The sequence below is a fragment of the Rutilus rutilus genome, assembly GCF_951802725.1.
Source record: "Rutilus rutilus genome assembly, chromosome: 21".
NCBI lineage: Eukaryota > Metazoa > Chordata > Actinopteri > Cypriniformes > Leuciscidae > Rutilus > Rutilus rutilus.
In genome coordinates this window covers 25,014,785-25,037,265 of record NC_140226.1, presented here as the reverse complement: position 1 = coordinate 25,037,265, position 22,481 = coordinate 25,014,785, and the positions used below count along the sequence as shown (strand labels likewise).

The following is a 22,481-nucleotide window of genomic DNA, read 5'->3' as shown; positions in this document are numbered from 1 at the left end:
TTCACGGAATTGCGAGTCTATATCTAGAAATTCTGACTTTATTTCCCGCAGTTGCTAGTTTATATCTCTTAATTCTGAGAGAAAATATATCAGAATTGTGAGATAAAAAACACTTATCTCTTTTTTTTTATTTTTTTTATTCCATGGCAGTAACAAGCTTCCATAAACACTAGACACAGGATGACAGGGAGAAAAAAATTAATTGCGTTAATGACATTAAATATTTTAATTTTTATACTGTATATATAAAATATATAATATAATATATAATAAGACAATATATTATATTAATAAGTTATAAGCAGGACTAACTGAATTAGGTTTGACAGTTGCCCGCAACCATTTGAACGACCATTCCACTTGCATACTGTACACTCTAATAAGTTCCTGCTGTCAGCACACATTCAAGGCCATGACAGCAAATATAAACAGTGTGTTCAAGCAGGAGTCTCAGCATTAGGGTAAATAAACATTGCAGCAGGACTCTGAGCAGAAGTGTGTTGGTGGGTGTGTTTATGGAAGGGGGAGTATAAACTAAAAACTGAATGATAGCATCTCTAAAGCCTTCTCTCACTAAGGAGAGTTGCTGTTTATTTTCTTTTCCTTGTAACTTTTTAGGAATGATCTCCACTTAACTGTCTAAACTCACTTAGCCTGTAGCGAGAACGACTCTCTACACTGATGATGGGGATATTAATTATTCTTTAGAGTGAAAGCTGTCCCAGAAACTGACGGCGAGATGAGTTTCATGAAGTTGGGTGATTTGCATATAAAAAAAAAAAAAAAGCAAATGTCTTGGAATTTAACAACAGCAAGCAATTATACAGCTCACTTCTCCTTTGTAGCCTATTAAACTCAAATTACATGCAAATACATACAAATCAGTGTTTAGCACATAAACAAACAAACAAATGAATCAGAAGATTACTGTTCACATTTTGCTTGAAATGTATTTCTTTAAGGCAACATTAGGGTTAAAATCAATATAATTTTTCGCTTGAACATTTAGATAATTAGCATGGAATCTTATTATTCTATATAATTCTATAGTATTATATAAAGTAATTGACCAGCTTTGATAAATATATTTGCATTAAACCTTTTTTTTTCAGTTAAAGAGCTCTAATCTTCGGTTTTGGGTTGGTGTGGGTGTTAACAGCAGTTTGAATTGGGCTGATCCTAATATGCTAAATGAACACAGCGGACTTAGTGTTGTATTGGCAACACCTAATATTGTTATGCACACAAATCACAGGAAACTAAAGGCACATGAATGCATGTGAATAGAAATGCTGTCGACCTGCTGCATAAGATTTACAACATGAAAACTAATTTTACAGCAAAATAACATATCAATTGTTTACTCTCACTCTCAACAGTGTAGACCTACAATTTAAGTGAAATTCTAATTACATTTGAGTAAAACATAGAGACTTTTTTTATTTAGACAATTTTTGCTTATATCCAGAAACCTCATACTTCATCAACAACTTTAACTACTAGTTTTTAGGTTTTTCACCAAACTCAGTCTGTTTTTAGCATGCAGTAAGACAGAACAGCATTTTAAACATTTCCATGATTTCTTTGACACTGAACTTTCTTTTCTTTTTTTTATCCCAATGTTGTCATTATACAGAAGTCTTAGCCATACTGATGGTTTAAAATTGTTCTCCCACTTGTACATTTATAAAAGTAATCTACAATTGTATTAAATGTAAAGAAGTATTATTTATGTTAAATTTAAATCAGACATGTTTGCAAAATGTTAAAATTGTATGTAAATTTACAGCTAAATGTAGCCCTGAACTATTTTAAGATCATTCTGGAATTTGTTTTTATTTAAAGATTTTGTTGTTATGTGGTGCTAAAATAATAATATATATATATATAAAAAAAAAAAATATATATATATATATCACACTGCACCGTTAATTTCATCAGATTGTTTTAGGTTAAACAGGCAGGACCATAAGCAATGAGTATCGTTGAATATTAAGCTCCTCCTCACAGGTGTAATCCAATCCAGTGCCCTGTCACAGGTAAAACCGGCCCCAATTTCTCAGTATATCCAAAAAAGCGAGAAAAGCCAACAAAACCCGTTCTCAGACAGGCAATTCTAACGCAGCCCTCATCCCATTCTGAAAGCGTTGCTCCATACAAGAAGAAGAAGGATCGGATTTACAGTACCAACTAGAAAGTCCAGTTCGACCATAAGAGATGTCACAGGATCATGACAAGTAAGTTCACCTCTGTAGGTCCATAGTTTACCGAGGGATGATCAACAGAAAAGGATCTTATGATTGAAATATTACTCACTATTTACGGCTTAATACTGCTTTATTTGCTGGAACTGACAAAGATTAGCTTCTCTAGTCTGACTCGTCTCAGTAATTCTGGAAAATACGTGGCTTACCACGAGGAGTCTGTCTGACAGCCGAGAGCCGATTCCACTACACAGTTGTGCGGTTTGGGCTCTTCAGTTCACCTGTCATGTTCAGACCTGCTCCGGTACAGGTGTATGCACCTGCCGCGGGAGTTACGAGCACAGCTCTCTGTTTGACAGATTTGCGTGTTATTTGTGTTTTTTGTGTATTGATATTCCTTGTTTGGAGTGAAATTATATCGAGTCTAAATGGGAAATTTGTGGAAGCTTGTAAGAATTTATTAAAAGGCTGCTTATGTAAATACAGCTGCAACCAACATCTGTGTTTTTGGAAAGGTAATAATTGGTGATACATATCAGCTGAAATTGTTAGGTTTTTAGATAATGTTGTATTTGCAGTACGTGTATGATCATTTTTTATAATAATGTTATTTTATGATTGATCAAGTTAAATTTTGTCAAATTTTGTTTTGTAAGAAGAGTTGATTGAAACAGCCTGCTCTCTAGGCGTTGGTAATTTCTTAGGAACAGTGTTTAAGCCTGTTGTACATTGTTTAAAGCATGCAAATCTAAACAGAATCTCAGGCGACCTTTTAGGAAAAGTTTTTTTATTTTTTATTCTCAGAATTGGTCTAAAGAACATCAAACACCAAAGTATATACCCCAAATATTTGCCCATTGGTGAGGTTTTCCACATGCAAACAGAACTTTGTTGACGACCATAACCATAGTGTAAGAAATGTGAGACCTTGTATCTGTGAATCCTGAAGGGAAAGCTCTCCTTGGTTAGTGTTTGGAGTTTGGCGGATGTGCCCACAAACACATCATTAGTAATTTTGCGCTTGGTCACCTCTTTTGTTTTAGAAGTGGGATTGCGTGTCCACAAGGTTTTATTGTCCCAGGATAACGGGATCTATCAGGTTGCAAAACTAAAATCAAACAAGGAGAAAGAATGGTACAATTAGTTATCAAATTACCCATAATCCGTTTGCGTTAAACAATTCTGGATGCAAAGTTTTGTCATAGCAACTTTAAATGGATTCATTCTATTATTAAAGGCTACTACAGTGTTGTGTGACAAGTAAACCAAGATCTAACCATCATCAAGTTGAAGCCATTTCTAAATAAAATCGAAAAGGCATGTTCTAAGTTTATACTCTCGAAAAAATGTATGTGCTTAAATACGGTAGATTTAATTAAAAAAAGTTACATTTATTTTATGGCAGAGTTCCCCACTTTAACCTCACCCTTCACCCCCACCCAAGTTGAGAAATAAACTCTACTTTTGCCTTTATTTTATTGTCAGATATTTCAACACATAAATATGAGCAATATCACACTGGCCGTGCGATAACGTGATATTGCATTTAAACAACAGTTTGACGGCACAAGTGTGTAAAAAAAAAAAAATAAGGAAAGAAAAAAACAACGAAGTGTCTTTAAAAAATCTATTTTGTGCTAAACAACTTCCTGCCGCCATGGATTCAAATCTCAAACTGACAGTGTAACAGTTGAGCCCAAGCCTCGGTTACTCAATCTAAAACGTCACTTTAGAACTAGCAATGAAGGAACGCTTCGTTTTAACAGTTAAGGGGATTCACCGTGACATCTGGAACAAGTAATTGATTAATAAGAGCAAAGATTACTTGTTTGATATACCCAAAATTAATTATACCTCATGTTTAAACACTGTCTGCATAAGAGACAGTGGCAAATTCCCAAAGGACTAGCTGAGATAAAACGGCTGCTGACGGCCTGGAGCTCACATCTCTGAAAACGTCCGGCAAATAGTCTCGCCTAAAAAACTCTTAAAACTACATTCCGTGACAAACAACAGTAGTATTTGTAAAATTATGTTGGGTTTGCTGGTCTGCCATGACACTCGCTATGAGAAATTCAATCTCTGTGAACCACCTTTGTCTAAAAAATATATGATGGTACTCATGAGAATGACCTAATGATGACGAAAAAGGCCATAACCGGTTTTCTTAATGAACTTTTGTCACAGTCAGTGAAAAGTCACCAGATCTCCTTTTGACACTTTACTTGCTGTCTTACTGGAAGAGCCAGTGAAACATGTTGTCAAACGGGAAGCTGCGGTCTGTGCAGAGATTTGTTGTTTGGCGCAGTTTTTGTCACAGATCCTGAGATAAAGAAGGCCTTTCACAACAACCTGCTCTTCTGTTAACTTTAACACCAGCAATATGGCCAAAACATCTTCAGATTGTCGAAGCTCATCGTCCATCTTTTCGTTCCTTTTAACTGTTTTGATTGTTTCTCTGCCCGGAGATTCATTTATCTTTTAGTCTTGTACTGATGGCTCTTTCTGATCTGTTCCTCACAGTAAGCGGCCTGTGCTCGTGGTACCGAACGAGACGGCTTACAACCAGCGCCGGCCTTACACAAGTGAGGATGAGGCCTGGAAGTCGTTCCTGGAGAACCCTCTCACAGCCGCCACCAAGGCCATGATGAGCATTAATGGAGATGAGGACAGTGCCGCAGCTCTGGGTTTGCTATACGACTACTACAAGGTAAAAGAAGAAGAAGAAGAAGATTAAGACCAATGATAGTAATAATAATAAAAGCAATTGGTTTTCTAAAACCCAAAGTACTACTAGCAAAATAAGCACTAAATATGAACAAAATAAAATTCAATCAATGAACACAATAAAATATCAGGTTAAATAAGCAAACAAAAATACAAAGAATTAATAAATTATTACCAGTAGCACTTTATTTTACAGTGTCCCTGTAACACATCTTGCATGTACTTAACATAGGAGTAACAGTAAATTATCATAATTACAAGCAACTAAACCAAACCCTAACCCTAATTAGTAAGCACATTCATTAATAATAATTACTCAGTACTATAATAACACTGTAAAAATGAGTTTTTAGTAATACAGTCAAACCAAAATGTATTCATACACCTTCAACATTTCTCACATTATCACAGTTTATTCGCTACAGTTGATAAAATGGTAATAAAATATGACAAGAACTCAGACTGAACAACCAAGTGAATTAGGTTGAATAGCTGTCAGCTGTTAAATTTAAGTTCACAATTAGATAATACCAATTTAGGTCAACCAATAACCAAGCAATGCTTAATTTTGTTCAGTCTGTGGTGTAATAAGTTCGCATTATCAATTAAAGAAAAAACACTTAAGCAAACCATGGTTAGGTCAAAGTATGTTTGTAGTAAAAAAATATCACAAATTATATCTGGTGTCTGAATAATTTTGGGTTTGACTGTATCTTAAAACAGACCAATGGAAACATCATATAATTATTATTTTACAGAACTTAAAAAAAAAACTAACCTTATTTAATGTTTATATCAGAATAATTATTATTTGAGTTCTACTTAACTAAGGATGAATTTAATGATATCTGACATCTAAGTCTGTTAAATATGTTTACTGACAGATATAATGGGTAAAGTTGATGCTATTGGATGTGGTCAGACTAACATAGAGTTTGTTTACTTTCCCCAGGTGCCACGGGAAAAGAGAACAATATCCCAGCAAAAGACTGACGTCCTGGGCTCTGATGTGGATCCCAACAAAAGGTGAAGCTCTCATCAAAGATGCAATAATGAATACCATTTTTCCCACACTGAGAAGACGAGACCCTTCTTTTTATTATTCTCTTTTAGGAATGCAATTACAGTCAATAATAATCTTTTAAGAAAATAGTCGACAACCATTTATACGATTGATTTGTTTGGTCTGTTTGCCGAGCACGCAGAAGCCAAGTCAGTGACTTTATAGTAGCAAAAACGTGCACAATCTAAACTGTTCCAAGCATATGTGCACTTTATATTAAAAGCTTCAAATATCATGTGCCATAGAGTTTAATGTTGCCGTTCATTTCTTCCCTATTTTGATGTAAATCTGAAACGATTTCTCGAACAAGACTAAATGTAGGACAGTGGACTTGATTTTGTCCATTGAAAACTGATTGGATCGTTGGAGGTTGTGGTTTGCTAGTGCTGTGATCATTTATAATAATTCCTACAATATTCCCTACAAAAAAAAGAAAGAAAGAAAGATTAGTCTGTGTTGATTTCATGGTGACTTTAATGAACTTGTGATAGTTTCTCCCCAGCACAGATATATTATTATCTATAATCTTGTTTAAAACCAGGACATTTTTTACATTTCGCAAAAAAAAGAGAGAAAAGTAATTGTTAAACTTTAAACTAAGGCATGTGCATGTGCTTGTAGGTCGTTGAAATGTTAAAAAACAAACATTTAGATTGTATATTTTGTTATTTACATTCTCAACAGGAACATGATGGCCTCTCTCCAAGAGACGTCAATGCCGTCGGAGAACAGACTTCAGCTTCTGAAAGGAGTACCCGTAAATATCGTTCTTCCAGGGAACCAACAGGACAAGAGAGGCCTTTTCCCCTCACCTGACACTACGGTGACGGTGTCCATCGCGGCTGTGCCGAACTACTCAGTGAAGACCGAGGGTTCATCCCACGGTTTCTCCGTCACAGTCCCCAACCCCCACTGCTCAGAACCAGACAGTCACACGGTGGGATTTGACCGTCAGCTCCCCCACAACCAGTTCAGCCCGAACACACAGCCACGCACCCCAGACTCGACCTTCCCAGAGAACTCAGATGTGAGTTCACACACATCTCCTGTCTCCCACCCTCAGACAATACTTCATTTACCTGGCGACTCTAAAGACATTGTTGTATTGAGCCCCCTCCCTATTTTTATTTGAACATGCCAAAATAGCAGCTAGCATGTCATTATGCCATTGTCTCTCTTACACAATAAAGTGCTGTATTTTCCTCTCACATAATAGCCAGGGCCTTTTCCCTCCCTCTCTCTCTCTTGCCCGCTCTCATTCCCGCTCCCTCTCTCTACCTTCTCTTTAAACCTGGAGGGAGGATTTCCTTAGAAATGATAGTTCCACAAAACCTTACACACACACAGGGAGCTGGGAGAGCCGTTTGTTTTTTCTTTGGCTCAGCAATCAGCTTTCTCTCATTGACTGAATGTGTGGCAGCGTGGTGGTTGTTTGCGCTAATGCCAGGCCCTCTCGCCCCTCTTTTGTGCACTACAGGTGTTCTCGTTCCCAGGGGATCTCCAGTTACGCATGGTCTCGCAGGAGGACTACGGAACGTTTGACACAGTGTCAAGGTAAGCGGACGTTTACTGCCAAAAACAACCCCAGAGAAAAACCTCATTCCCTTTAAGAGTCTCCCGGGAGTCAGCAGATTTTATCAGCTGAGTGCGTGCAAACAGAATAGGGTCACTTGTGGATCCTGACAGGTGCACATGGCCCATGGGCAAATGAAAGTGAGCCTAAAACAAATATGATGAGCTCTTCTGTGTAATGGCAAACAGGAAAATTGTCATGGGTGTATTTTGTCGGATGGTGCAAATATGTATTACTGTATGTGGTGACCCCCTTTTTTTGTGTTTGGTTAACAGTAATAATTTTGAATACACGTTAGAAGCCTCCAAGTCTCTCAGACAGAAGTCTGGTGATGGCACAATGACGTACCTCAACAAGGGCCAGTTCTATCCCATCACCCTCAGGGAAACAGACAATGGCAAACTGATGCACGGCCCCATCTGTAAAGTCAGGGTAAGATTAGTTCGAAAATAAGATTTTTTATAGATTTTTTTGGCCCCAAACTGTATTTGGACACTTCATCTACACTTTAAAACAATTCACACACACACACACACACACACACACACACGCATGCACGCACGTATGCTGTATTATATCCCATATAACCATAAACACAGCCCTAAACTTTCTGCATTTTTACATTTTCAAAAATGCATCATTTAATATGATTTATAAGCTGTTTTCCTCATGGGGACCAAAACAAATTCCCCACAAGATCAACCATTTCTGGTATTACAATGTAGGGAATACCTGAACCACACACGTGCACGAACACACACACACACACACACACACACACACACACACACACACACACACACACCCCAAAAATGGCTCTGAAAAAAATCTCTACTATCATTTGTTTTGCAGATGCCACATATTCTAGTCTAATATAATGAGACTAGATACTTTCCAGATACTTTCCAATCAAATCAGTATATATTTAAGTGTGACTTAAGTGTGCAAATACTTTTTGGAGCGTTGAATGAATGAGCACTTGTTTGAGTGTGTACACTATAATGGAAAGCATTAACACCTTGCTGTTTTTCAGAGTGTTGTGATGGTAGTGTTTGGAGAGGAGAAAACCAGAGATGACCAACTCAAGCACTGGAAATACTGGCACTCGAGACAGCACACGGCCAAACAGAGATGCATTGATATCGGTGAGGATATCAGTACACCTCTGATCTCACTGATCCTAGTCACACTTTCAATTCTCTTTGGGTCCAGTGCAGTTCAGGGTGGGGTAACGATACAGATAGCAAACACAGACAAACTGGACGCAGGGAAAAGGGGGGCTGCAGGCGGGGACAAGACAATAGGGCAAGAGGAGAGCCATCAATGACACAACAAATAAAAGATGAACATTGTAAAGCTTGAAAGGGTACACAGCATTATCTTACTTTCAATGAAAGTCGACTTCTGAGGGAAAATACCTTTTGAGACTTAATATTACATTACAAATTTGTTATAATGTTGTATTACAACAGTTGTTCCATCATATGTTGAATTGATTACATTTAACTGTCTTGATTTGGTCTAAAAAGCTCATAAACATGTAATTAGAGTCTATTATAGTCAGTTATACTTGTCTTATATCTGCAACTGAGATTTAAAAATATGATGCAACCAAAATATTTCCTCCTTCATTTACAAAATGAATTCTCAAAATACTCATTAATAAAGCCTCTCTTGTCTCCCACAGCGGACTACAAAGAAAGTTTCAACACCATCAGTAATATTGAGGAGATTTCATATAACGCCATTTCATTCACATGGGACATCAGTGAGGAAGCAAAGGTAAAGACATTTTTGGGCACTTGTAACACTATTTTAATAAACAACATTATTGCTCTTTTTATTTGATTCACCTCTTGATATCAAAAGAAATTAATATGAGATTAGTGAAAATGGCTTTCTGTTGAAAGGCTTTCGATTTAGGCTAAAGGTGAATAATTTCCTTCTGTTAGAATTCTTGGTATGTGGATAAAGAATCTTAAAATAGACTTAACATTTTAGGAAAAGTATGACTGACATGGAGATTTACACTCAAAATAAACCTGATGCTCGATACTTGTACACAAACAAAGGATTTATTCAGGAGCCACTAACAAAGTGTGCTGTGACCCATAAGAAAAATCACAAGAAAGAGGGAAGAACGGGCTTTCCAAGATTATTTTGGTCAAGCTTAGTTACTTGAGCTGGTCGTTGGTGTTTTCCAACATTGATCTAAGCTTTTAGTTCAGTTGTCTGCAGATGCTGGACTGATGGAGATATTTGTTGTTCGCTGACTTTGAGCATGTTAAAATGTTTAGTGTACGATTTGTTCTCGGATCATTAGGCCTGACAGCCCTATTTTTTGCGAGACTGACGTGTTAATGAGGAGACGCGCCCAACAATAGCGTTAAGAATGAGGAAACATAAACGGGGGAGCAGTGAGCACTGTGACAGGAAGGCTGATGGAATCCTGTTCGACGAGTGTGTCCAGACTGGTCGGGTTAAACCCGTCATCAAGTGACGAACAGATTTTGGTTAAAATCTTCTACCTCTGTCTGATTAGTTTAGATTTTTCATCTGTGTAAGTTGAAGGATCGTAGCAGGCTGTTAAAGGAACAGTCACGTACGTTTGTGTATTGATGTAATTATAATTGTCCCATTAAAGTAAACAATTCATAGTTTAAAGAATGAAAGTGAGTATTTTGCAGTGTGCAGTGTTGTCCTATAACCAGGATGCAGATCATAAGATAGGCCTGCGCTGTAGGATACTCATCCGTGTGCTCAGTCTACAGTGTCTAACACTGTTGGCAGTGTCGGATGTGGGCGTGGTTTGGATTCTGTGCACTTGGGTGAGAAACAGAACTTGAAGAGAGAGAGATCAGGGCAAAACGCTAATAGGTTTTGGAAAAGGATGGCTGGAATGTTCTTGTGGTGCACCCTAGTGGACTTTTTGAGACATTACAGGCATTTAGTGCATGCTTGTGCAAATATTTGAGTAGTTCAATGCCCATTTGTTTGTAATTCTCATTTTGTCTCAGGCCTTTTGTTGTTAATCCATTATTACGTAATATGCTGTATTGTCATTGGATAAAGTTAAGTACATTTTGCTTTGGTGAAACAGTGGTAGGAATAAACAGATGATGATCGAGAGTTTTATATATACACAACAGATTAAAAGTTTGGGGTCAGTATGATTTTTTTAATAAAGAAATTGATATTTTTACTCAGCAAGGACATATTGAGTTGATCAAATTACAGTAACAGACGTTTACATTGTTGGAAAAAAAGAGTATTTCAAATGAATGCTGTTCTTTTCAACTTTCTATTTATCAAAGAATTCTGGAAATAAATGTACCACGTTTTCCAACAAAAGATATTAAACAGCACAACTGTTTTCATCACTGAAATTTAAGAAAGTTTCTTGAGCACCAAATCAGCAATAAAATAAAAGTGATAAAAATCAGCTTCGCCACCACAGGAATAAATGATATTTTACTACATTTATTTGTAATTTACATCATTAATACATTTACATTGTAATAATATTTCACAATATTATTTGTTTTTACTGTACTCTTGATCAAATAAATTTCAGCCTTGATGAGCATAAGAGACGCCTTTCCAATATATAAATAAAAAATCTTATCGACTCCAAATTTACAAAGGGAAGTGCATGTATTTAAATTTGTATATATATACACAAACTTCCATATATATATATATACTTCAGTTCTGTGTCTGAATTTGAATTAATTAGCAAGATGCTGAGTTGTAAAAATTTTTAAATGGAATGAAGGTTATATTACATAGTAAAAAACATTAATTTAAACAGTAATAATAATAGGCCTACATTTTTGCAATGCCACAGTTTGTATTAAAGTTATATTTATTTCATCACATCATAAACTAATATTTTATTTATTAGATAGTGATGGAAGAGCACTTCCAGAATGCTCGAATTGAACCCAGTCTTAAAAAATTTGTGTTGTGATTCTATTTTGTTACCAAAAGGGGGCGACATACAATACAAATAATGGCATGACACTCTGGTGTTCCCATTTCTCCTCTCACAAACGTTTTACCCTGAGCATTTACAGAAAACTGAATTTATAATTTCAAAACAAACAACGCTATCCACACACTGAATAAAAGTTTTGACTAAATTGCATTCTGTGTATTTTGTGGTTTTCTCTTGGTTTTAATTTAAAATCAGTCTATTTAATGTAGTTGACTTTACCGCACTTTTTTTGTTTTGTTGAAAATGTAAGAAGAAAAAAAAATTTAACCAGTCTGAATTTTTGCTCCGTGTGCAGTTAGCTTTTTGTTTTGCTTCACGCAAGTGAAGTTAAAAAAAAAGAAAAAAAAGAAAAGTTGGACTGAACGCAACAATACTCTCTATTTCCAAAAGATTGATTTGTAACAAATGATGTAACAAACATTGTAAAATTAATTGTTCCCTCTCATCTCTCCTTAGATCTTTATCTCAGTGAATTGTCTGAGCACAGACTTCTCCTCTCAGAAGGGAGTGAAGGGCCTTCCGCTCAACCTACAGATCGACACCTACAGCTACAACAACCGCAGTAATAAACCCATCCACCGCGCATTCTGCCAGATTAAGGTCTTCTGCGACAAGGGCGCAGAACGCAAAATCCGTGATGAGGAGAGGAAACAGTCCCGTAGGAAGAGCAAGGGCCCTGACGTCAACCCTGCTATGGGAAACTGTAAGCACACCTTCAGGTTTTTTTACTTTGACACATTTGAACTGACCCGATGGTACTTTCGTTGAAAATGTAAGTCTGAGCTCTGGAGAGACTTGGTTTTCACTTTATTCTTGCCCCATTTTTCTCAGTTGGGCCAGATGTCAAGGTGCCCCTCCTGCACAAGCGCAGCGACATCACTGTCTTCAAGACAATGACAGAATACGAGACGCAGCCTGTCCTTTTTATCCCCGACATCCACTTCTCCACCTTCCAGCGTCATGTGAGTACCAGTCCTTGCACATTGTTTGCTAATTTTTTTTTTTTTTTTGTGCACATATTTCACATTTGAAGATACCAGATATATAGTAAATATCATAAGTTACAACATTTCAGATGACCTCTTTGGGGGTCAATAAGTGTGTATCAGGTTTATAGACCAAAAAAAGGGGCAAGATTATGAAATTCACAGCTTTTTAACATTTACATCATTGGCAGACTTATGAAACTCAAATGCTCTGTGCTCTACAGGTGTACAGGTGCAGTGTGTGTTGTGAAACATTGCATGTGAGCACTGGTGATAAGATACAAAGATAGGAGAATGTACGATAATGTACATTTTTGCAGCATGTGAGCACAATCATATAGTTTAGAATGATTTTGACCTCATTAACTCCAGTTCTTGACCTCTTCCATTAACTCCCCATATCTTATCTGTTAGGCTTAGCCTCGATGGTCCAATCAGATAAAAATGAATGACACCAGAATGCCGGTGCGAGAACGGGGTGATTGGCAAAAAGCCACAGGGCAAATTGGCTTTTGTTTAAACAGTTTATGACATTTCCCAATAAGAAGAACACTGCTTTACGTGTTTACATGAACTTATACAATACGGGTTATTAAACACAAACAGTGTAAAATGCATGAAAACGCACTCAGTGGCTTGGAACAGAAAGATTGTTGACAGATCAGTCAGTCAGTCAATCAATCAATAAAACAATAATTAAAAGATGCGCCTTTTTTTGTGTGTCCCAGAGAACCAGTGATAAACATGTAAAACAATAAGCATTATAAATACATTATATAATTAAAATGTATTAAATGACAATGTTATTTATTAATAAATATATAAAAAAAATATATATAAATTTTTTTTTTTTTAAACTATTCTTATAATTATTATATATTTGGAAAATGACCCTCTTATTATTTTTCTTATCAATAATTTTGTATCGTTTCACCTGACCTAGTCAAACCTCAGTGAATTTTTTATTTAGTTTTTGAATTCAAGTTTTTATTTCGACCTATTAAAATGCCATTAATAGTGTAAACAAAGTGATTTTTTTAATATAAAAATTTGTGGTCTCTTGCCAAAATGATTAATGCTCTAAATGTCAGTAGCACTATGACAAAGCCCCTAACATAATCATTCCATTTCCCTATCCTCCACATATAAGTGGCTTAGCGTAAAAGCACATCAACATCATTTCAGTGCTTTTTATTGCATGTGTGAGCATGGAAATGGTGGAACATTTCACAGAAATAGCAGATTGTCGTTGGGTCACGGTGACCGGAATGATGCAGTCAGTTGGAAGGAATATAGTCGTTTCTCACTGTTATAAAATCTGGCATTTATGGCATGGGTTTGGCTGTTATCAGAAAGTTCTTGGCAAGGAATCTTATCTTAAGCCCACACACGCTTTCCTAACGAATCAAAACATGCCTAATTTGTCCTGCCAGCTTTGTTCAGAGTACCATTCAGTTTACCAAATACCATAAACATCAATGGTACCCATCACTGCATCACATGTCTTTTAACTTTAAGGTTCTTAGACCTGGAAGTTATTTTTAAATCATTTCAGTTTCTTGGTAGAACCCTTCCTTTTACTTCACCCTCCACCTTTGACTCAGAAACCTGTTCACCCATATGGCAAAAATCACATGACTCCCTGTTCTGTAGGAAAGCAAATGTTAGACACTGTCCTTAAACATGACCTTTGATCATCAGTAGTTGTGTGACATTGATGCCCAGAGTGTATCTAGAGCCAAAAATAAACCTTCTGGCTATTTACTTTTCACTAAATCACACAAAATGAACAAGAAATGTGAACTTTGCCATACTTTTCTAGTGTCACACAAATGAAGCAAGTTTAGAGCCATGGAAGGATGTTGATGTGCTTTTATGTGCTTATGCAGTGCACCTGTGCTGACTCAAATGTTCTGAATGATCCGCTTTATGCTCTGGGGGTCTGACAGCTTTTGTATTGAGTTTATAAAAAAAGAAAAAGAAAAGATTACATTAAAAAAAGAAAGAAAGTTGGTCTGAATTTACGAGTGCATCATTAATCATCACAAGTAGGTTCAAATGTATTAGCATGTGTTAATGGTTTAACCCATTGGGTCTTCAGCAGGGCGACTGTGGTGGCCCTGCAGGGTTATACAGTAGTTTCATCTCAAACAGATCTTTATGGAATTAAATAAAGAATTTTAGAAGCTGAAAGTTCAGCTGAATGTTTAATTTTCCACCTACATTCAAATATATTAAGTAAATTTAAAATGTAACATTTTAAAGACTTTCCAATGTAAAATCCTGTACACTATCGTTCAAAAATGTGGGGTATTGAAATAAGGCTCTTATGCTCATTAAAGCTGCTTTTATGTGAGTAAATATACAGTAAAAACAGGAATATTTTGAAATATTATTACAATTTAAATGTATTCCTCTGATGCAAAGCTGAAATTTCAGTCTTCAGTGTCACATTATCCTTCAGTAATAATAATAATAAATAAAAAAACATTTTAATTTGGTGCTCAAATAACATTTCTTCTTATTATCAATGTTGAAAACAGTTGTGATGCTTAAATTTTTGTGTTGAAACTGATAAAAAAAATTCAGGATTCTTTGATTCAATTTGAAATGGGATTTTTTGTAGCAATGTAAAAGTATTTGCTGCCACTTTTTATCATGTTAATGAGTCCTTCTTAAAAAAAAAAGAATAATAATCTTACTGTCACGGTATGTTGGGAAATGGGAAAACTGGGTCAAAGGAAAATAGCAACTGAACACAATGAAACCTAAGATGGATCAAAAACCCAAAAAGAGTTCAACTTGGGAGGGAGGGTAGGCTGGGCACCCTGGAGGTGGTGGAAGGTAACGGGCAAGTGTCCAGGGCGGTGCTGGCAGGCTAGGAAGCCTCAAGGGTGACACTGGTAATACAGGCGCCAGGGAGGTACCAGCAATTCAGGGAGCCAGGGAGGCGCCGGAAGTTCAGGAAACCAGGGAGGCGCAGGTAGTGCGAGGAGCCAGGAAGGATCGGCCTCCGTGGCCTTGACTCAGTTTTAATACAATATGTAACTGGGCTCCATCTCTTTATGCACCATGGGGAATAACTCTAAAATGCCTCTTTATTCTGAAAATATTAAAGGTTTTTGTTAACGAATGGTAAATTAACTGTTAAAATGGCTCTATATTTTTTGTTAATGCTGTATTGTGTCTTTTCTCATTATAGCCTTTCTCACCGGAGGACTCAGAGGAGGGGTACGTTTCTGTCTCTTATCTTCTTTGAGCTCATTTATGTTCGGAATGCTTGTTCAAGACAGGGGAAGGGTTCAAAATGTGCATTATAGAGCAAACAGCCTTTAGCTTTTCCCTGGAGTATAGCGTTTCCAGGAAATGTGCAGGTGATGTTTGTGTAATTGGTAATGATGTACTCGCCTCGTTTTTTCTATTGGGATGGTGGTTTTCTCAGAACTACACTCATCTACTGCATCTCCCTCCACGTCTCCTCACTTTTCCTCTTTCCCTCATGTTCTTCAGCTCAGCTATGAAGAGATTACCTTATTCCGAGGAGGAGTTTGGATCACCTCCCAATAAGCTGGCAAGGATGGATGAGCCCAAAAGAGGTGTGTTTTAACTGGAACTGGGTTGTATGTGATTTGGTGGATGAGACAGATCTTTGGGTATTTCTGTGTTTATTTCAGTATTGTTGGCACTATAGTATTAGCGCTGTTATGGTGCAATGCCATTTGGTTGCTTACGAGTAACCGCACACAAAAACACCCTAATTAAAAACACATTTGCTCTGTTTCAAAACCTAGTGTGCTGCCTATGGTGGATACCTCATAAGATGCCTTGTTTTAGACACATTCAAAGGCAAAATCACATGTATCCTTCATGGAGAAGGCAATCCCATAATGCACTGCAACAAGTTCAGTAAAAAAAAAAATCAAGATGGCGGACGATTGACTATACTTTGTTCAGAACTGAAAAGTATCCATAAAATAGTATATAAAATATAATAACATTCAATAATATAATAAATATGATCTAATAATTGTAAAAAATATATAATAAAAATAAATGTTCAAATATTGTTTTTCATTTGGATTATTTTGGCCAGTATTTGTGTGCATTGTCATTAATTTTATGCTTATAACTGGATTATTGGTATTGCAGCATTAGTTTTGCAATATGCTAATATCAAACTTTATTGGAACCAATTGCATGTGAGTGGCACTACTTATGTGACATGCGAAGTCACTCTACCAAGTGTTCCAGATCGTCACTTATGAGGTTCCATGACGTTAGGATGCTGCCTTAGAAGCCAGTTGCCTATGTAGGCAGTAGGTACTAGTAAGGTAGCTGACTCTAGGTTTTGGAATAGAGCTATTTTTTTTTGTACCCTGAAAGGGCCTAATTATAGACCAGTGTGTCTCAGCATTTCAGAGGCAAACACTGCTGCTTCGGTCACTTCAACAAAGGATGTAGAACCAAACATCTGTGGGATCCGGTAAAAAAAATAATGGAAATATGCAGGTCATTGGAGGCTGCTTGCCCTCCCAACACGATGTGCCGTGCCGTCTCCAGCTTGTTCGCCTGTTAAATAGCAGTCATGGTCAGCCAATTTGTGGGTTTGTGTGGATGTTTGTATCTATGTAAAAAAAATACTCTTGCCAAAGGCAACGCATCGGCTTTGGAATAGGATGTAATGTTTGTAATCTGTGTACTCCGGACTGTCCACATTACTGAAAGTCCCTTGCTGTAAGCACAGTGTTCCCAGTAATGGTTTGGGATGCTGCCCAGTCCTTCTGGGGTTTTTGGGTGAAAGGGGAGGAGGGGGGCGGGACCGGTCAGAGTTTATAGACATGAGCAGAAACCACAACTACAGGGATCAGCATGTGAGATACAAAGTCATTAAAGGCATGCATTAGAAAAACATATCAAATCATCTGCCACATGAAAGTCTTGGCAGTGGACTTCGACTTTACTTTGGTTTATTTTGGTTTGCAAATCTGACCTCACATTCAAGAAAACTAGGCTTGCAGTTTATGCATGAGTGACCATATAGCTAACCACATTTTTCTGCCTTTGCAGTTTTGCTGTATGTGCGCAAGGAGACAGAAGAAGTGTTTGATGCTCTCATGCTGAAAACTCCTACTGTAAAAGGCCTAGTGGAAGCGGTGAGTTCACTTCTCTTTCCCCAAATGTCCTCATTCAACATTATTAGTGCAGTCTGCTAAAGCACATATGAATTTGGAATTATGAATTTGAACACACATTCCCATAATGAATTGATGAGCTCTGTGTAAAAAATATATCCAAAACAGAGGACTTCGAAAGCTATACATTAAATAGTATAATTGCAGATTATTATTATTAAATGTATTATCAAATAATAATAATAATTGGTTTGAACCAAGCCAGACCGCGGTCTGCTATTTTGAGAATGCCTGCTCTATTGAAATCAATTGCTGGTCAAGCCAAATCCTGCTTCTTGTTAGAAGACATGTGCTGGCACGTTTTGAAACAATCATACTTGTAATTTTAAAACTGATGGAAGTGAACTAAAAACCCCAAGAGTACCCCAGCAAATAACACTGCCCTGCTGTCCATACACAACACTCTTACATCATGGTGCTGGGTTTTAACTCAGGCAAGAACCACTCACATTTCTTCAGGAAATCTAAATCTAATTTAACTAATACAATTCTAATGTTTCAATGCCTTTAGTGGAGGGTTATTCAAGGACATAGTCAGAAATAATGGAGAAAAAAACATTCTATGTTCTAAACATTGAAACAGTATAATTTTGTTTAGTAATGCATCCTTTAATTGCACCACACACAATAACACAAGAGAGCTCCCTCCCAAAAATTATACATCCCATCCAAAACTACAGCCACGTTTCTAATGCAGCACAGCACCTCCCAGAGAAAATTAGGAAAAAAGACAAGAAAAACAGATCCAGAAAAGTGCAGTAACTGCATGTGGTCAATGCAGAGTCCCTGAAATTAGAGCCTGAAGCAGGGTGATTTAATAGGCACTTTGAGTTATGTAGCAAGAGGATTGACTGTCAACAGGCCGTCTGCATTAAAACATAGCAGGAGGCCAGCATGTGAATCACACTGCCTCAAAAACACATCCAGCTAATAAAAACAAATGCTGGCATGGCCTTTACAGGGTCCCGCGACAGGTATAGGAAAGTGTGCTTGTTTTTGTGTGGTGTGCGTAATAGAATGCTTTCCAAGCATTGCAACACTTCAGCTAGCTATGAGAATGAGGAAAGGGAATGTTAGGATAACGTCGGGGGGGAGGGGGTTGGGAAAACATTAAGCTCAACCATTTGTATCCCGAAATAAGATGAACTTTGATACTAGTTGGCTTGAAAAATTACTTGGGTCTACAAATGTTCCATTTAATAAGTGCATAGGGTTGCATTACTCACCATGAATTACTGCACGAATGCTTCATAATTATTGTGCTGAGTTGCTTAAAATGATCCATTGCAATGTAAATGACAATAACATGCATGCCAGATAGACACAGTAATGTAAAGTTTTACTTCTGGCGCCTGCTAATGGATCTCTTATCCACCAGATTTCAGAGAAGTATGAAGTTCCTCTTGAGAAGATGGGAAAAGTCTTCAAGAAATGCAAGAAAGGGTAAGACACACAGCTGTAAATTGATTACAGTATAAAGAGCATGATTTGCATTACATCTATTAAAATTTTAATAAAAAATTGGGTATTTATCAGATTTATTTATATTTGGTAACACTTTGGTTTAGGGTCCAATGTTTGCATATTACTGGGATATCAGATGTTTATTAGTTCTTATAAAGCACATATTAATGCCTTATTCTGCATGACCATATTCTACATCCCTTAATTCTACCCAATGCCTAAACTTAACAACTACCTTACTAACTAGTAATGAGCCGTGATTAGGAGTTTATTGAGGCAAAAGTCATAGTTAATAGAGTGAGAATTGGACCCTAATGTAAGGTGTGATCATACATTTTACTCAAATGTATTTGTATTCATTTTCATTAATGTATCCCACACATGTACTTTGATTAGTCACTAAACCACAGTCAGTACGGGGTAAAATTAAACCATAGTGTCCCACCATCTCTGCTTCATTTCAGGATCATGGTAAACATGGATGATAACATCATCAAGCACTACTCCAACGAAGACACCTTCCAGATCCAGATGGAGGAAATGGGAGGAATGATTAAGCTTACACTGACAGAGATCTGAGAGTTATTTTCGAGTCATCCTACAGACTGGTTTACACAAGTCCACAGACCCTTCCTCCTACTCTATTAGGATACCAGAGATCCCTCAGCAACTCGCTGTCATCCTTTAGAACAATCTAATGAACAGTTTTCGCGTGACCAAGTGTATGAGCCTTAAGTACTTTGTGAATTTAGAGTGAAATAATGTAGAGTATCTCTTTCAAGTGTTTCTTCTAAACACCTTAAAGATGTTGAGCCATATTTCGTAATTTTCCTGAGTATAAGCGAACAGCTGCGGCTTTTTACTATTTCTCATTCGTTTTGTGACTCTGAAAGAGATCACAATAACAATTTACTCTTTGTTTTCCTGTTTAAAGTCATAGCACTGGAGATGCTAATCTCTAAAAAGGATAAATAAACAGGGTGTTACTTCTGTAGTAAAATGGGTTTGGGGGATCCTATTTGCTTCACTGTATTGATACAAATACCCTGAGCAGTATTTAGTGAGTACAGTATATTATCCCTTGCTCAGCAACTCCATGAGGTGCAGTGCCATAAGCACTGTGTGTATGTGTGTGCATTATGATTTATAAATGTAGTGGTACAACCCTTTTTTTAACCAACAATGGTCATTTCACCAATTTTCAGTTTCAGACTTTCCCCAAAGTCTGTCATTCCTAATATGAACAAATACGGTCCATACATCAGGCCCTCTGATTAATCCTTCAGGAGGTATTTTCAAATTGTGATCCACAAATAATCAGTAAACTTTCTGTAAACTTTTTACAAAAAACCAATACAGATTAATAAACATTATTCTGTTTCATTATATTAATAGTTGGTGAATGAACTGAAATGCTCTATAAACATGCCAACAAACCCTACAAATTTATAACCCTATAAATTTGCGATCAGTTCTAATGTAATTCATGATTACCAGAGTTCCTGTAGCTACCGCTATATCAGTTTTGCCCAAAAACATAGATGCACGAATCTTTGAAAATCAGCAAATAAGTAGTATTACATTTAGCTTATTTGGTTACAGTAACCATTATATGATGCCCCATAAACTGCTGTTACTTTGAGAGGAGAACATATTCATCCTTTCTGTTGTCGTTGATGAAATGTACAGGTTTTAATTCATTTTGAAAAAGCTTCTAAATGTTTTCTAAATAACTGATACTCTCTTTTGTATCATTTATTGTGTATATATTTATTACTGGGATGGGACTTTTTTTTATAACTATAGCAAAAGGTCAGTTTTCTAATGTATCTTTTTAAAATTTTAAATGAAATCATTCTAAATGATCTATTTATGCAAATTGGATTTTTTGTTTGTTTGTTATTAATGTCTGATTTGGTTTTAATGTGCATATTTAAGTGTTCTTATATGCAAAGATACTATTTTCCTTTACTGAACTGTTAGTCAGATATGTTTCCTTTTGTATCAAATACACATCTTAAGCTCCAATAAAAGCCACTTGGGACTGTGTATTTTATTTGGCTGTCTGTGTGTTCTGTGGTTTTCAGCTAGCTGTAGCCAAAGCAGTTGTCATGGAAACAGGCTGTGCTCCAATAGCCCATCTGTCTGGTGGACAGGAAGTGGCCAGCTAAATAGAGAGTGTTTTGAATCAGAAGTGGCCTCGAATACCCCCTCAGCCTCAGTTTACCTCCTTTAAGTTCCTTCTTGGAAAAAATATTCACTCTTCACCAGGGAGGAACCAGATGACATATAATAATGCACAAAAATATATATATATATAATTTAATATCACTAACAATATTTTGGAATGAGACATCTACAATACTGGCGATATATATGCACACTTATCAGCTGCATTAAACTGACAAGTGAAGTGAATGACTTTGATTATATCGTTACAATGGCACCTGTCAAGGGTAGCATATATTGGCCAGCAAGTGAACAGTCAGTTGCTGAAGTTGGACCTGCATATTAGAATACAACTCTTACTATTTTTAGCATATCTTTCTATGGCTGAATTATTAAGACTAGTATGCGGTTCCGAATTCAGCAAGTATTTGAATTTCATGTGTTGGAAGCAGGATAAATGGGCAAGTGAAAAGATATGAGTGACTTTGACAACGGCCAAATAGTGATTGCTAGACGATTGGGTCAGAGCATCTCCAAAACGGCAAGTTTTGAGGGGTGTTCCCAGTGGTTAGTACCAAAAGTGATGCAATGAAGGATAACCAGGGTCATGGGCACCCAAGGCTCACTGATGCACATGGGGACTTGGGGAGCGAATCCTAGCCCGTCTGGTCTGATCACACAGAAGAGCTACTATAGCTCAAATTGCTGAAAAACGTTATGCTGCCCATGCATGATAGAAAGGTGTCAAAACACAGTGCATCACAGTTTGCTGTGTATGGGACTGCGAAGCCTCAGACCGGTCCGAGTGTGCATGGTGTCCCTTGTCCACCGCCAAAAGCGTCTACAATGGGCATGCGAGCATCAGATTCAGAACTGGACCATGGAGCAATGGAAGACGGTTGCCTGATCTGAGGTATCACATTTTCTTTCAGATCAGGTGGATGGCCGTGGGTGCACTATTTACGTTTATCTGGGGTGCGAGTGTCGTTTATCTGGGGAAGAGATGGCAGCAGGGTGCACTATGGGAAGACGACAAGCCGGCAGAGGCAGGGTGATGCTCTGGCCAATGTTCTGCTAGGAAACCTTGGGTCTTGGCATTCATGTGG

At 37.1% G+C, this 22,481-nt stretch overlaps 1 protein-coding gene across 1 annotated transcript; it reads left to right on the top strand.

Moving 5' to 3' along the window:
* The first annotated feature begins 2,094 nt into the window (after window positions 1–2,094).
* Window positions 2,095–21,255, top strand: grhl1 (grainyhead-like transcription factor 1). The gene is made up of 15 exons (XM_084392677.1): window positions 2,095–2,237; window positions 4,728–4,914; window positions 5,884–5,957; window positions 6,679–7,021; window positions 7,472–7,548; window positions 7,843–7,999; window positions 8,601–8,712; window positions 9,255–9,349; window positions 12,021–12,267; window positions 12,396–12,526; window positions 15,753–15,781; window positions 16,061–16,146; window positions 17,618–17,703; window positions 19,121–19,185; window positions 19,671–21,255. The coding sequence occupies exons 1-15, from the start codon at window positions 2,218–2,220 to the stop codon at window positions 19,783–19,785; spliced, it is 1,824 nt and encodes a 607-aa protein (XP_084248803.1). The 5' UTR covers window positions 2,095–2,217; the 3' UTR covers window positions 19,786–21,255.
* Window positions 21,256–22,481: the final 1,226 nt, after the last annotated feature.

Coding starts and splice junctions, on each gene's coding strand:
- grhl1 (XM_084392677.1), top strand. CDS start 2,218: ATGTCACAGGATCATGACAA. Junction 8,713..9,254: donor ACAGAGATGCATTGATATCG/GTGAGGATATCA, acceptor TGTCTCCCACAG/CGGACTACAAAGAAAGTTTC. Junction 19,186..19,670: donor TTCAAGAAATGCAAGAAAGG/GTAAGACACACA, acceptor GCTTCATTTCAG/GATCATGGTAAACATGGATG.